General features: G+C 43.9%; 1 protein-coding gene across 5 annotated transcripts in view; it reads right to left on the bottom strand.

Moving 5' to 3' along the window:
• TTC7B (tetratricopeptide repeat domain 7B) overlaps positions 1-17,080 on the bottom strand; it is a 245,701-nt gene that overhangs the window by 161,054 nt on the left and 67,567 nt on the right. For all 5 annotated transcript variants that reach the window (XM_036882090.2, XM_036882091.2, XM_036882094.2 and 2 more), the window contains one exon: positions 10,151-10,272. In XM_036882090.2, coding sequence (XP_036737985.2) covers positions 10,151-10,272 — 122 coding nt within the window. The remainder of the gene's footprint in view (positions 1-10,150; positions 10,273-17,080) is intronic.

The raw sequence follows: 17,080 nt of genomic DNA, 5'->3' as shown, positions 1-17,080 counted from the left end.
GGGTGGCTGCATGGACTGTCGAGTGCATGATTGACACAAGGAGAAACCCCTGACAATATCCAGCTGGCAGTTTATGGTTTGGTTCTAGATCTTTCTAAAGAGATGCATGTCAAGTGTGGCTGAGGAGAGTCTTATGAGATGGAATGTTGAACTAAACCTAAGAAGACACCTGGTAGGCATTGTTCATAGTGTATTTGATGCCAGTTAAATGTTAAGGAGAAAAATAAAGTGGAGAAAAAGAATGGGTTTTTTGGACAAGATGCCTGAGGATCCTTTCAGGGGTAAACAAGGAGCACCTCCTACCCCACCTTACCTTTCCTAGTTAGCTCCCATTCACTGATTCCTCTCCAGACTTCTGCATAGTTACTTCCTCCAGAAAACCTCCCCTAACCTCCAAATCTAGGTCAATTCCACTTTAAAACCGACTCTCATAGAAATGGGTACCTTTCCTCCTGAGCACTATCTCTAGTTACACATCCAAGAATGTAGTGATCTGATTTCTCTCAGAGAGCAAGAAGCCTATCTGGCGGCTCACCATTTTCTCCCCAGCACCTGAAGAATGCCTGGCACAGAGTAGGAGCTGAATAAATGCTGGCAGAACAAATGCTGTCATAACATATCATCTAAAACCAAACAGAAGTGGTGGTATTCCTCATACCACAGTGTGTTCCTGCTGTGTTTCTGTTTATTCAGCTACTCGCATCCAGAGCATGACCCAAGAGTGGCTCTGCAAATATACTGCTGTCTACATCGGTAATTCCCAAGGATCAATCTCCAGCCATATCAGGAAGTATTGGGAAATACAAAAAAAGTTTACTTTGACTTTTAGACACCATATTATACAACTGTCTCTTTTTAGGAAAACTGGCAAAGTAAAAGGCTAACTTTTTAAAAAGTAGCATTGTCCTGGGCATAGAAGCCACAGGGCATAAATATGCAAAGAAGTAAAAAGCTAACTTTTTCAAACAATAAGGCTTCTCTCTCACTTACCAACTTCACATTTCCCTGTATGGCCCCGGAAGATGACTGGTTAGCCAGAGACGGGTAAGATTCCTCAAGGGAGGAACAACCTAAGACAGGCACAGTCGCAGGGGGGCCATCAGGTGAGAAATTGGGGATCAACAGAGGTGAGGCTTAGAACCTCACCCCCCCGTTCTGAGAGAAATCTTCTGCATACGTGGATGTTTTATTGCCCTGGTCTAGCTTGGATTAACACATAGTCTACAGGCACACACCTGATCATCTACATGTGCTCTCTTACAACACTAAACTATGTTTTCTACCTTTATCTTGTATCTACCTACCACTTCAGCATTTTATTAAAAATAATAATAATAAAGAGAGAAATGTGGTATCCACATATAAATCAAGTATAAAAACCAAATGAGTATTCATATTTGAACTGACTGTTTAGAGTTCATAATGCATGAGCAAAACCGAAAGTTTCTGTGATGACTGCCCTTGTACTGTTCACTATGTAACTTATTCATTATGTAAGAATTTGTTCTACATGTAAAAACTTGTTTGTTATGCCTCAGAAGATTGGAGACTGACAAAAATTAGGCTTGGGGTGGAATAATGATTGTGCATTGAGCATTGACTCCCCTATACAGAATTTTATTGTCGTTAACAACCATTTGATCAATAAATATGAGAGATGCCCTCACAAAAAAAAAAAAAAAAAAAAAGGACAGACTTCCAATGGTAAAATAAATTAGTAACCGGGATGTAAGGTATAGCATAAGGAATATAGTCAAGATATTGTAACAGCCTGGTAGGGTGATAGCTGGAACCTAGAATTATGTATATAAATGTTCTACCACTGTGTTGTACACTTGAAACTCATGTAATGTAATACTGTGCGTCAACTACCCTTCAATAAAAAATAATTATTTAAAAAAAAAAAAAAAAGTAGCATTGTCTTCTCCCCCTTTCCTAAGGATCAGCCCACTTGTAATTATTTTCCTGCTGGATTAGAAAATCTAGAGGGCTCATTTGCTCTCTCAACCCTAGTTCTAAGTACACAAATACTGGATGGATGAATAAATGAGTGAATGAATAAACAAAGAATCTCTCCTACCCTCCTGCCCCCATTAAAATAGAAAATCATCACCCTAGAAGATCTGTTGTGAAGAACTGGAATAAAATCCTGTACCAGTCCATCTTTCAGGGAATTCCAATGCTGAACGGTGGCTAAAGGAGGCAGCAGACAGCTGAATAAAACCATGTGGGGCAGGGGATTTGTGAGATGCAATTAACTACCGATTAACTCACTAGTTCCTGCCACTCTCCTCCACCCCTGCCCTTAGGAACCCTAAAATGACTTATGCTGTCCTGCTGAAGCCAAGGACAGAGCAGCATGGATGCACCCACCTTGCTGAACACAAGACTTACTGCGCATAGGAGTTTCAGGGCACAGGACTCCGATGCTCATTAAGAGCTAGCACTTAGGAAGGACACTGAAAGCAATTACTTGTCCTCAGTAATTCATCACTGAAAGTGGTCTTGAAGTTTCATAATTAAAACTGACAAAGATTCCTTTGTTTCCATACTGAAGTTTTGATGGCATTAAGGAATTAGCCAGACCTAGCCTACAGTTAAACAAAACAGAGAAGATTTGGCTGATGCTTTTTATTACATAACATCTAGACGGGCTTTTCAAAGTCCTTATTTTCTAAGTGTAATGCATTCACTTGAACTATGCTGCTCAGCACTCCCTTCCCAAGAAGAGGGTACGAAGGGGCTTGGTCAATATGGTCCGAGTGGTGAGACAACTGGGCTGAGTGTCCAGAGGAGGAGGTGCAGCTGCCAGCTCTACCACCTGCTTGTGTGACCCTGAATGACCATATGGCCTTGCTTACTGACTGTTTCTCCAACCAATAAACTCCAATAGGCAGCATCTGACTGGGTCATTTAGAACAGTGTTGGGCCTTAGTAAGTAGCCTAGTAAGGTTCTTGATAAACATTCATTGAATGATGAAAGTGATTTCTCCGGACCTCATATTGCTCATGTATGAAGGGCAGTGACTGAAACAAATGTGATCTAACACAGTTAAGCTCCAGGATTTTCAGGGAATAGATTGGTTCAACTATTATGAAAATTTTCCTTAGTAGTGAAATGACTCAAGTGAAGTATGTAGCACGGTGGCCTAGGCTGATCAGAAGTCTTCCAGACACATGACTGCCTGTGTGATATGTGGCATCGTCAGCGTGGCCCTGCCTGGCCAGGCTGTGGGAAGGTGCTCTACGCCCACTCTGTTGCATCACCTCCCCTTCTGAAGCTGCTGCTATAGAGGAAGGGGCCCCTGAACACAGACCCCCTTTCCCCTCCCTCACTCCCTCCGCTGCCCCACCTTCCCTCAGTAATAGCTTAACTTCGAGTGGTTCCCACTGAGGTCAGAGTGCAGCCTGTGGCCAAAAGCCAGTTAAAATGAACCAAGTCCACCTTGAAATGGTGGACATGATGCTGGTGCCAGACTCCCGCTCAGTAGACTACCCTGTTCCAGCCCCTTTCCCAAGCCCCACCCTGTGATTCAATGGCTTCTCCACACCCAGGGGGATGAATTATCTATTCCTTAGCCTGGTTTTTAGTCTTCCACTATCATCCATCCTTCTGGCATGAACTCTACCTTGGAAAAGAAAATGGAAAGGGAAATCACATCTATTGAACGTGACCTATATACAATGCTGCCACTTCCTCCTGTAGGGTTTGCTCCTCACCTACTCCAACTGACCATCCCACCAAAAGTCTTCTCAATGTCCCAAATGTCTTGTGTTATGTGATCCAAGGGTCACACTTTGGTCTTTACCCTCATTAACATCCCAGCAGCATTCAACCCTGGTGATCCCTGCCTCCTGCGGCGTGCACCTTCCCCTGCAGGCTTGCGGAGGACACCCCCTTGTGGTTTCCCTCCCACCTCTGGCAGCTCCTCCTTGGCCCAGCTTCCACTCCTGCAGCTCTCCGAGCTGGGTCCTGGGCTGTCTTCTCTTCTCACTCTCCCTTCTGTCCCTCACTCATCTCAGCCTGTGCAGGACTTTGACTATAACTAATATACCAAAACTCCAGCCTCCCCTCTGTGCTCACATACCTCCAGTTGGGCATCTCACAAGCATCCCAAACACAACCTATCCAAAGGCAGATCCTTGACTTCCCCTTTTCCAAATCTGATCCTTTCCTTGTCCCCACTGCATCTAACCAGTTGCCCAAGACTGAAACTGGGGAGTCATCCCTGATTTCCCCCTTCTCTCCCTCCCCAAATCCAGTTCATCATCTGTCCTAACACCAGTAGTCCTAACATACATCACAAATCCACCCACTTCTCTTGGTCCCTGTTACCACTGTCATTTTGAGCTGAGCATCTAATGTCTCACCCACCTACTATCACCTGCCCTTTGTTCTGGTGACTCGAGGATGTGTCTCTGGACAATCATTACCCTCTCACTGTTTACTTCCACAGTAGACCTGCCCTCTTCAGGGTACGGCAGACGGAGTCTGTGACTCTCCCCTTCCAACTGAGCTCCAGCCACACGGACTCCTTTCAGATTCTTAAACACATCAAGCGCTTTCCTAGGTTAAGGCCTTTGTACATACTGGGCCCTCTGCTTAGAACGCCTTCTCCTGCTCTTGGCTTGATTACCTCTTTCTCACCCTTCAGGTCTTGATCTCAATGTCACTTTCTCAGGAGGCCTGGCCTGACCACCCTAGCTATATAGGTGCCCACCATTATTTGCTTTCCTCACGGCCATTCATGTCCTAGCACCTAGGACAATTTGTAATTATGTACACTGGCTTCCTTGTTCATTGTGTGTCTCCCTCACTAGACTGGATCCTCTCTGAAAGCCTGGACTATGTCTCTTGTTCACCCATATAGAAGCAAGCCCAGTACTTGGCACATAGCAGAACTCAATAAATACAGGATGGATGACTGACCAAATGTACTGCCTGCCAGGACCTGTGCTGAGAAGTTTATAGAAGAATCCACAGACTCCTATATACACCCTCTGTCCAGCCAGACTGGTCTCCTCATACTGTGCAGAATATAGACAACAGCGAGTTGAGTTCTAACTCCTTACTTCTACCCATTAAGTGGACGTTGCCCTTGGCTCGTCCCCTGTCTGTCTGCATCTACATCATTTCAAGCTCACCTACCCAAAGCTTTACTCCCCTTTCCAAATCATGCAGTGGTTGTAATATGGCAGCTTTCTTATTTGCTTTTGTGGCAACCTGGACTTGCCCTGTCAGAACATGTATAAGCTATCCTGAAACTGCTCGTTTTAAACCTTAATTCCCCAAGAGACTGTAAGTTCTAGGAGGCCAGGACTTTGTCCCTCCTCTGCACTATTATATCCCCAGTGCCTGAGACAGGGTCTGGTATCTAACATGCAATTCATCTTCATTGAATGGATGAATGAATGAATGATCTTACTGAATGAACGAATAAAGGGTCCTGGGAACATCAGCTCAGTTAGGGCAATCTTTCACTATTCTTTCACTGTTCACTCTTCTATACAACCATATTGTCACTTCTGAAGTCACAAAAGTTCATGTCTTACCTATTTTATTTTTTCCTACTATCTCCCAGAGTACAGGCCCATATTTTTTAAAATCTCTGAATCTCTTGAAGAATGTCATGTACAAAAAGCTGATACATATTAGATGCTTACTGGAAATGTGCCTGAATTCTCTCATGTTCACTGCATTTAACTCATAATATAAAAACTGGTGTGCAGTTTATAAAAAGTGAAATTTCTTATCACTGCTATGAGGAAGCCAGCCTGAATGCCAGAATGCAAAGGCCAAGGCCAGGCCGCTCCAGTGCCAGGGGAGGCCAGTGCATCAGGCAAGCTCCCCCGCTTCCTGGCCAGCACCCGCCCCTGATCACATGGGCTATGGGAGCCTGTCTGCTGTTTCTGCTCTCTGAGGCCGTAAACCCAGGAAGCACCTCCTCCCAGCAGCCCATGGGACACTGAAGCCCTCACAGCCCCCTTTTCTGCCTTCTAAGTCTAGGCTCCAGTGAGCAGGCTTGAACAGTTGCAAAAGTCTGCAAGATCACCAGGAAAGTCTAGAAACTTTTTAAAGCCAGTGCATAGTGGTGATCAGTGGTCTATTCATTTGACTATATGTATGAACAGAACTCCAAAAACCCCTTCCCGTCACTTTATTCCCTGGCTTGGCTCCCAGGACCTCTGAGGAACCCAGTCTGACCACACTGCCTGCCTGCCTTTTTCTGAGCCAGGGCCTCCCAAGCAGAACTCCATGATGTACCCTAGCAAAGTGCAACCCGTGGGCTCATCTCTCCCAGGTGTCATGGTCATTTGCCTTCCTGTTTGATTTATCCTCACCCTACCTGAATTAGCAAGCCAATTCAGAGCTCGGGAGGCACACACTGGAATCCATTTTGCTCACCCTGAACACCTGATGTGGCTGACAAGAAGCAAGGTTACTTGGGATGCTTGCTACCCGTGGCTTACTAGAGATGGTTAAATATCTCTAAAACAGCATGCAGCAGGTAACTGGCGTCCTAAACCTGAGCTTCTCTGGCAAGGACTCAAGTGGGGAGCAACATTTCTCTTCTCCTTAGAAGGCTGAGAGTCCCCGGATGAGGCCATTTCTCCACCACTAGCTGCTGCTCATGGATAACACCCAGTGCTACTGCGTCAGCCCACCAGCCCACCTGCCTTCCCTAAAACACCGACATGGCCATCGTTACTGGGTGGTATACCAGCTGTTACACATCTGAGCAGAGCTCACCTCAACCACTAATGCTCTTCCTTGAAAAATCTGTGGTGTGAGGCTCAGTGATCAAATGAGTGATGCCTGCTGCTCAAACTTCCACTTCAACTGGAGTCTGACCTTCATCTGGCCCCACGTCTAGCTGGAAAGTCAGCCGTGCATCACCATCACTGCAAATTACAATTTACCACCTGGTGCTTGCCTTGACTCATCACAGAGTGCTTCCACGGGCACTGTCCTGTTTGTGCCTCCCATAGCTCCGTGAGGTTGGTGGCATTAGCCCTACTTCACAGGAAAGGAAACCGAGACCTCTGAGGAGAAGGGAGGCTCCAAATCCAGGACGTCTGGCTCCAATGCCCCAGCTGCCCCTTGTCCAAGCACCTGCCTGGGAAAGGCCACTCGAGAACCCTTAGAGGCAGCAGCTCTGGCCCTCGCAGGCTACTGCTCTCTGATTCCACCCTCTGCAGAGCCTGAACAAGATGTTTTTTCCATCCTTAACAAGCTTGCTACTGCCACCCAGAGGGATAAAAGAAACAGATGTGAAAGAGACGTGGCGGTGCTCCCAAGCAGACCATGCCCATGACTCGGTGCTGGGGGTGCAGCGGTATTCCCTCCCTCCGGGAGGAAAGAGCGCAGGAGGGGCCAGGCAGAGGGGAAGGAGGGCGAGGAAGAGAAAAGGAGGGGAGGGAGGGAGGGGCCGGGGGGGCGGCGCGGAGAGGAAGAAACCGATGAGTGTGACACGCTGTAGGTGAGACATGAGGAGAAGTGTGGTAAGAAAACAGCAAGGAGAGAAGAGTGGGAACTGCCCTGGCATCACCTGGCGCTGGGGGGTCACAGAGAGGCAGGGCAACGGGCAAGGCCACCGTCTGAGGGTGGGGCCGAGCCCCTCCCAGGAGCGCCGGCATTGCCAGGGCAGCCGTACAGGCGGCGGGAGCCGAGTCAGAGCCTGGCCATGGTTGCTACACACACAGAGCAGCACCCCGGCCACCAGCCCCCCAGGGCACTGGGCTCTACGTCACTGGGCTCTAAGGTTCTGGGCTTGGCTTCCTCCTCGAAGACAGCCAAGCTCACCAGTTTGGCACTCGCTTTTGGAAAAGATCGGAGAATTGTAAAAGAATAAAATTAGTTACTGAAACACATTAAGTCCTCAGGGATGACAACTAAAAAGCTGAATATGTTTAAGTATATTTCTAAAGAAAAACGTGCTTTATCAATTTCCATCTCTTATTGCAAAACTCTTCTATGATGCCTTTTCTTATCCTTAAAAAATGAGTCCAACCCCATCCATTATACCCTTCCAGATACATATTTTTAGAAGTGCAGAGAAACAAAAAAAGAGAAAAGCAAGGCAGGAGCAAACACATTAGCATATGAGACTCTAGGAAGCCACTGTGCTCGGGGACAGAAGCCACGTCCCTCTGTCCCCACTCACTCCACAGAGGTGCCGGCTGAGAGGTGCCGGCTGTGGGCATCCTGTGACACGTGACCCCCAAGTGCGGCCCACGGGCCTTGAGTAACCCCCTGGTTTAAGTCAGGCGGCCCTTGGCGTGTCCAAACCCTCCCACTGCCTTCTCTCCGTACACCCACATTTTGTGGTCTCAAAACTGGCCTTCACTTCCACCTACTCCAAAGAAATTTCTCGCTTCTCTGCACAGCCTGGGCCTCAGAACACTGCAGCTGCCCAGGGCCCTCTGGGGCAGCCGGCCCTATCCCGTCACTGGTCTTCAGAGCCCAGAGAGAAGAGCATGAAGAAAAGGAAAAAGGAGAAAGGGCTTCAAAGGTAGGCAGGCTCTCAAATTTGGTTACTTCAGTGGGAATCTCCTTCAACGTGGGTAAAATAAAGTAAGAAATGAGCCAATAAGCAGTTCTTGGCATTTGATCCGTCATGTAATGCAAACCTCTCATCATTATGAATTTTCAGCTGGATTCCAGTGAGCAGCCATTCCCATGGCCCTGCCTCTGCTTCCTCATCAAATAGGCTTCAAGGTAGACGTAGTTATCCAACCCACCCTTACCAATCCCACACAAACAATTTCCATGGACGGCATTGGTTTGGCACCGTGGGGCCCCAAGGGGACTAATTTCTGTCTGTGTACTTCTGTAAGCGAGCACAATTACATACATGCACGGGTTAGAGGGACAGCAAAGGTTGGGGCTCCTCTCTGAGGACCACCATTTATTGTGAAATGGGAGAAGAAAAAGATTACTGGAAAAATATTCCATGTTCCCTCCCTTCTCCCTCCCTTTACTTATAAGAGCAAAGAAAACAGAACTCAAAACTCAGCGTAGGTGACATCATGCGGTATGGCTCAGACGGTCTCGGTCGTGGTAGATGAGGTCACATTTAAGAGTATGTTTGTGCCAAAGCCACCAGGCCACCCACACCTGGGGGCATTCCTACTGCCTTCCATGGGCCGTGCCAAGCTGAACCAGTGGCCTTTGGAGCTAAGCAGGCCTTCTCCACAGTTTAATAGGATTTGGAAAATAAGCATTTACTCCCAACAAATGGAAAATGCACGCATATGGCTCCGAGCCACCAGGGAGATGAAATCCCACTTCCATGAGCTACACCCCAAGGTTTGAAGCTCTTAAAAATGAAGAAGGAGCAACTCCATTGTTCATTAATTCAAAGGCTGGGACTTGGGTCCCCTCTGCCATTCAAAGCACTAGTGACTATTCCTAGAGGAAGGGAACAGGCCTCTAGGGCCTCCCGTGCACAGCCTAGGAGGAGCTACAGAGGAATCAAATACCTACTGTTGGTCTTCGTGTACATCTATCCTGCAGCACAAAGTCAGAACAAGGGACAGCTGAAGAGATTTGGAACAGAATTGGCATTTCTCAGATAGCAACACAAAAAGGAAAACAAACATCAAATGCATTAGACAGCCAGCTCTTACAGCCAAACTAACAAAGCTTTCTTATGCCCCTTGCAAAGGCAGCTCAAGTAGAAAATGCTCTTAGGTGGCATCATAGCCACACTCCTTTCATAAAAACCACCTGCGATTTGGCAAATACAGTTCTCTGAACCGATCAGCCATTCAAAGGGAGCTCATCCTGTGTACCAGTTTCTAATTCTTAACATTTCCCCCAACAAAGTGGAGGGCTATGCAATGCCATCCCACGGAGGAAGGGTAGCGTGCAGTGCGGCTGCCACCAGATGGCCTCTCGGCCAGGAGCTCCACACCTGAGACTCGTACTCACACAGAGGCCCTCCCCTCCCTTCACCTACCTTCAGATCTCATGGGAAAGCGGGAGGGCAGGTGGAGAAGAGACAAAGAGCCTATGTCGATTCCTTAAAAATATTCCAATCATAGTTCGTATTTAAAACTGCTTTATTATAATAACTAAACTGGAGACAGCATTATAAGGCTATTTTCCTTCTTTAGGAACTTGATTTAAAAAATGAAGAAGGCTTACCCATTTTTGAAATAGAGGACATGGGCTCTCTGAAGTCCTGTTTCTAGGAAAAAACCTAGTTCTTGATCGTGGGGAGCAGGGCCAGGCTTAGGGCTTCTGTTTTGAATATTAGTAAGTATTACCTAGAAGGGGAGAAAATTGGAAAACTAATCAGATCCACATCCAAGCCACCTTCCTTCAAACCCTATCTCTAAATGTGCTGCACGACTTGAAAAATCAACTTCAAACATCACTGCAAGAGGACTTGTGCAGAAGTGCAAGGGTTAGGAAAACAGAGAGGATGACTTTGATCAGACAGGGAGCAGCCAAGCAACCAGGGGCATGCGCAGCCCTGCTGGCCCTGGGGCTGAGGAGCGAAGGGCACGGGTGAGCACCTGGTACCAGGAGAGGCGTCAGAGCAGGAGTGGCTGTGCTGAAGGCTGGGGAGTTGACAGAGAGGCCGGGTGACAAGGGAGCAGGTCCTGGGCACAGGCAGGAACAGTCATCACCCCCCAACAGCTGAGGTTCGCCAAGGCTCACCCATGGGCTGACTGCAGCTCCAGCCGTATGTGAGCCTGGCGAGCTCCAACAAGAGCTGAGCACCGCCGTGATTGGCACTGGCCCTAGAATTCACCAGGGAGAGCCAACTCTCCAGGCTTCAAAGCTGAGGCCTGTGGACTGCGCAGCAGCCATTTACCCTCAAGGAGAGAGCTGGCAGAAAACAACCTAAGCAACTCTCTCCGAAAACTGGACCTCTTGTCAACAGATAACAAGGTTTTAATGGTTTACATTTTTAGCCCTTCAACAAACACTACCAGCTAATTAGGAGAAAGACTTGCAAGTTGAAGGGGTTATAGTGAAGTGTAAACATGTATCTACTATTACAGAGGCTACTTTCTTTAAACTCACAAGCCAAATAAAGCATTTATCAAACAGAAGCTACCGTGGCCCATTTAAAAACCATACAAGTGTTCCCCAAACGTGCTGTCCACATTTGCTGAAAGTCACCAGCTCTTCAAAGACCCAGCTGTTAGCCAAACCCCAACATCCTAGATGTCTTGAAATTATTCTCCAAGTGGAGTTGAAGCAACTGCTGCTTCTCTAACTTGCAAGCTTCGGGAAAGAGAAAAGAAGAAAGCACACAATGAACGAGACGCTGTGAAATAAAATCCAAGTGGTGGGCAACCCTTGCATTTGAATTGACTACATCTCAGCATCTTATCAAAACAGCCTGGCTCCTTCCCGACTTAGCACTTGGCTCTGCAAGTGCTAAGAGGGAGGTGTTCCTCCTACCCCTGGGAGCCATCACTTTTGGTTCTACTGCATGCTCCTCCCCCAGCCTCCTCGTAAGTGTTGGAGACGTACAGAGTGCGGTCCTGGGTACTTGTCCTTTCCCTCCTAGGTCTCTCTCAAGATGATCTCATCCATTCCTCTAAGCTTCAAAAATCATCTATGTGCTGCCAACTCCCAAATTTATAATCTCTAGTCCAGACTTTCCTGCTGAATCCCAGACTCATATATCCAATTACTTCCTTGACAGCTCCACTTTGAGGCTCAAGACTGAAACTGTTAAAAAAATTATTCCCTCATTTGCTTTTGAAAATTGTTTTAATTTTTTTTAATGCCGGGATTATTTTAAAGCAAAAACAATTCAGTACAGTACAAGAAAGTTAAGTCATCTCAAAATTCCACCACAGAAATAACCAGTTAACCTGTATTGAACAATAATTCAAGTGACTTCTATGCATATGTACCAAAAGATGAGAAAGATAAATACCATTTTACAAAAAGTGAAATTGTGTTATGTATGTTAGTTTTAAATTTAAACCATTACATTAAAATTAATTTTAATTTAACAGGAGAAACTGAAGTGTGACCAAAGCAATCACTCAACTTTAGAAAAATGTGGAGTTTTTGCACATAGTTCATAAAAGGTCTCTCTAAAGTTAAAAATATATTATATTTATTATATGTATGTATATATGTATATATATATACATGTATGTACGCATATACACAAAGAGAGAAAGAGATAGAGACACAAAATGGAGGGGGAGAAGTAGGTCATTCTTTTACTTACATTTTACATTTCAACTTTATACAACATTTATTGACCCATAATAAAGATGAGGAAATTAACACATTCATGCTACCTTCTACCTTGCCTTCTCATCAACCTCCTACTTTTGTTATCTTACTATTTTTATATTGCCAAGTTTCCTAAAAATGATGTTCTACTCCATAATTGTTTTACATCAGTTCTGTATTAAAATGCACTTATTGTTTCTTGAATTCCTTATTTTGAATCACTTCTTGGTTGGGAGAATATTGCCAAATGGGATCATGGATGTTATGAGGCCTGAATTCTTTTATGTTTGCGAATGTCTGTCTCTTGCTTCTATTCCTCTAAACTTCACTGAATATGACACTTGGATTTCACACTTCCTTTCCTCAGAACATGGTAGATTATACTCCAGTCTTCTGACACTAAAAGTTGCTGGGGGGAACTCAGAAGCCAGCCTTGCTGTTCTCCCTGTAGATGATCTGCAAAGAACAATCCTTTTTCCCCTGAAGTCTACAAAATCTACCAGGAATTGTTCTGCCAGTCATCATTCTGTGTCAACTGTTCTTAGAACACAGTGGGGGAACTCTCAACCTATAAATTCAGATCTGTAGTATAAAGGAATGCACTGGAGTCAGGCTGCCATTCTGGGTTCAAAACCCAGCTCCACCACTTTGAGTATGTCACAACTTCTCTAAAGCTCAGCTTTCTTATTGGTAAAATTGGTAAAACGGCTTTCTTGCAGATAGCATTTTGTTAGGTCTTACAAACCAGTCTTCCATCCAATCTTAAAATCTCTTTCTTTTAATTGTTTAGACCATTTACACTTAATATAATTTTTGACATGATTGGAACCATCTTGCTAGTTGTTTTTTATTGTCCCATCCATTCTTTGTTTCCTTTTTCTCTCTCATTCTGCTTCTCTTTTTTTTTGGATTAATGAGTCCATTTTGTTTCTACTAATGACTGGTTAATTATGTCTCTTGTTTTATTATTATTTTTTAATGGATGTCCAAGGCTATACAACATAGCTCTTTAGCTTACCACAACCTATATTCAAATAATATTACACAAATTCATATATAGTATAAACACCCTATAACAGTATATTTCCACTTCTTCTCCCATCCCTTTATGCTGTTGTCAAATATTTTATTTCTATGTTAAGGATCCCATAATGCATTGTTACTATTTTTGGGTTAGACAGTCAATTATCTTTTAAAGAAATTAGAAGAGAAAATCTTCTGTGTTTACCCTCATTGTCACCATTTATGATGATCTTGATTTCACTGTATGGATCTATTTTCTTCTGCAAATAACTTCTTTAACATTTCTTATAAAGCAGATTTGTTGGCAATGCATTCCCTCAACTTTTATTTGTCCTTAAAAAAAAAGTCTTTATGTCATTTTTTCTGAAAGGCATTTTAGAATTCTTTATCCAGTACTTTAAAGGCACCTCTCCAGTATCTTCTGGCTTGCATAATATCTGATGATTAGTCTGCTGTAACTATTATTTTTATTCTTTTGTATTTAGTTTCTTTTCTCTGGCTGCCTTCAAGATTTTTGTCTTTGGTTTTCAACAGTTTGATGATATGTCTAAGTATGTGCTTGTATTTATCCTGCTTGGGGTTCTCTGAGATTCTTGGATATGTGGTTTGCTTGTTATAGTAATTTTGAAAAATACTCAGCCATTTTCTTCAAATTTTTCTTCTGTTCCAATTTCTCTCTCTTCTCCTTTTGGGACACCATATATGTGTATGATATTTTTCCAAAGCTTTTGTATGCTCTGTTCTGTTTCTTTCCCTCATTCTTTCTTTTTTTCCTTCTGTGTTTCTGTTCAAATAATCAGTATTAGCCTATCTTCAACATAAAGTTTTTTTTTCTTTTTTTCAGCTGTGTCCAGTATTCTAATAAGCCATATAAAAAGTTTTTCATCTCTTATGTCCTGTTTTATTATTTCTGGCACTTCAGTTTTACTTTTTTATAGTTTACATTTCTCCACTGAAATAGTTCCCATCTCGTTCCATCTGTTCATGCATGTTTTATACCTTTTCCACAATATCGTGTAATATAATATTCATGGATATTTTTAAGTTCCTATCTGATAATTCCAACACCTGGGTCACTTCTAGGTTTGGTTTTGTTCATTGCTCTTCACAATAGTTCATTTATTCCTGTTTGTGCATCTATCTCTCTTTTTAAATTTAATGTTGAAGATTGTGTATAGAAAAACAACTGAGGTAGATAATAGCTACACCTTAAAATGGGCACCCCTCCTCTTCTATCAGGCCTTAATTTCTGATGATTAGTCTGCCATAACTATTATTTTTATTCTTTTGTATTTAGTAGGGATTGAGTCAATCTAGTCAGCAGTTGAGGTTGGACTTTTGTTGTTTCTATAATTACCTCCGATGAACCATAGATGTCAAATTCCTCAAGGAGTGGCCTGCTAACTTGTGTTTACTGTGGGACCTGAGATGCCACAGAGTTTTTCTCAGTGTTTCTATTCCATCTTGTTTTCATTAGTACCTGTATTCTTGTGCTACACAGGGAGTCTCTTTCCATGCTCATATCCCTTTCCCAGCACCATTCTGCTATTACTTGTTACTTAGTGCTGTGTCTGTTATAAGTCTGGTGGCAGGAGGGAGAAATTCTTAGTTCTTCTGGTCCAGCCTTAGTCTTAGGAAGGGTCAGTATACCTGGACCTTAGGGATGGGGCTTATCTTCAAGCCCTTTCTGGGAATCTCTCTCCTAACTCCTAGAATGTCTTCCTGAAACAAAAGCTACCTAACTCCCACCCCCAGGAAAACTTCAGGCATGATTACACTCCTAAAGAGTCCAGATTCAGGCCCAAACTGAAATCTCTATTACCATTCCATCTTAATAAATAATGTCATCCACACAGCCACCCAAATCAGACACTGGGGAGTGATCCTTGACACCTTGATACTCTCTCATATCTAACCTATTACCATGTCCCTCCCTCCTAATTATTCCTCAAATACGTTTGTATCTATCCATTTCTGCATCCATAACCTTCATCTAAGCTACCATCACTTCTTGCTAGAGTTCTACAATAGCCTCCTAAATGGAGTCTCCATGTCCTCTTCTGCTCCTTTACTTCCCTTCCACTCTCCACAAGCAATCTGATTTTTTTTGTAACACAATCTGGATGATGTTACTCTTATGCTCTTTCTCACCTCTCAGATATCACTTTAATTTCAACTTCTCAGAAGGGCCTTCCCTGACCACCTACCATAAAGTAAGCCTGCCTCAAAAAAATAAAAAAGATAAAGTACGCCTGCCTCTATTATTCCCTCTCATTGCATCCTCTTCTATTCCCTTATTGCATTTATCAAGGTGTGTTCTTACTTGCTTACTGGCTATCTCCCCTCCATGGTGCTGCAACTTCTACAGAGTCAGAGGCTACATCTAGTTAATTTACTAATGAATCCAGTGTCCACTGAAGTGTATGATGCAGAGTAAGCATTCAATATATGTAGTAAATGAATGAATGAATAAATTTGCAAGATCAATCAGAAATGCAGGAAAAAAGCAGTAAGAAAGTAACCTATATGCATTAGACAGTATATAAACACATAAGCTATCTTATTTATTCCCCCCCCCCAAAACCCTCTCAGATACACACTATTATCCTCTCTTTACTGAAGGGGAAGGGGCAACTAAGACTGCTCCATTGAGTGAGTTGCCCAAATCACGTGGCTAGCAAGTGGTAGGGCTGGTGTTAAACTCAGGCCCACCTGACTCTGCACTCCAGCTCATCCCCTTTGCCCTGTCAGTCTGTGTTTGCTTGCAGAACGAAGTCCAAAAGACAAGAGGCTGCCAGGATGAGGCTTTAGGTTATAAATGGGAAGAATGGGAAGGAGGCAAGGCAGGAGACCGAGGGAATAGCTTAGCTTAGGGTTTACCCTGAAGTTTATGCCCCTTGCATTAATCCCTTCTTCACAAACAGCCCCTAACACATGGGCCTGGGCAGGAGCATTGTTTGGCAGCGTCAAAGCCACCACTTGTTCTGTGGATAAGCACTTCCCCAACACAGGACTGCCAACAAGTATCCTTAACAAGTGCATCCTGCTTTGGCAAATGCACACACCCAGTGACTGAGGAAGCATGGTAGCAAGGCAGCAGGAAACAAAGACTTTAGGCCAAAAGACCCTGGGTCCAGGTCTGCTTCTGACACTCCTCAGTAAGTGTGAACTTAGGACAACTCCTTTGATTTCTCAGATCTTCACTGTCCTCACACTAATGGGATATCAATATATACCTCACATACATAATTGTTATGCATTGCAAATGAGATACTTAATGAGCATATAAGCATTATAATCCTTAATAGAAATGCATTAATGAGTTACATTCAAATAGGAACAAAATAAGAATATTTTCCACCATCTTTATATTTTAACACTCTTTTATAAAGTTGAAGACAGGGATAAGATGGAAAATATTAGAAAGGAAGAAAAAACAACAAAAATCATTCCTCTACCATATATTTGTATTCTTAGAAAAATGAAAAATCTGCTCTATTTTTATAGAGGAGTTTAGCACTGTAGCTAATAACCCTATTTTGCTATCCTTGTCCAAGATTCAGCTCAGGTGTCACCTCTTCCAGGAGCCATCCCTGGGCTTCGTCTAAGACCCTTCTCTGGGCTTGCACTGGCCTCTAAGTGTTCCCACCAAAGTGCTCCTCACTGGTAGAGACCTGGGTCCTCATGAGATCTTGAGTTGCCTAAGGATATGCTCTGTGGCATATTCATTCTATTGCCCCCGATGTCAAGCACAGTGTGCAGAACATAGAAGGCACTCAATAAATGTTTGCATAAGTAAATTAAAAAATTAAAAGCATTGCTAAATGTGAAAATATAATG

Source organism: Manis pentadactyla, chromosome 11 (genome assembly GCF_030020395.1).
Source record: "Manis pentadactyla isolate mManPen7 chromosome 11, mManPen7.hap1, whole genome shotgun sequence".
In the NCBI taxonomy this organism is placed as follows: Eukaryota; Metazoa; Chordata; class Mammalia; order Pholidota; family Manidae; genus Manis; species Manis pentadactyla.
This window is presented reverse-complemented; position numbering and strand designations above follow the sequence as displayed.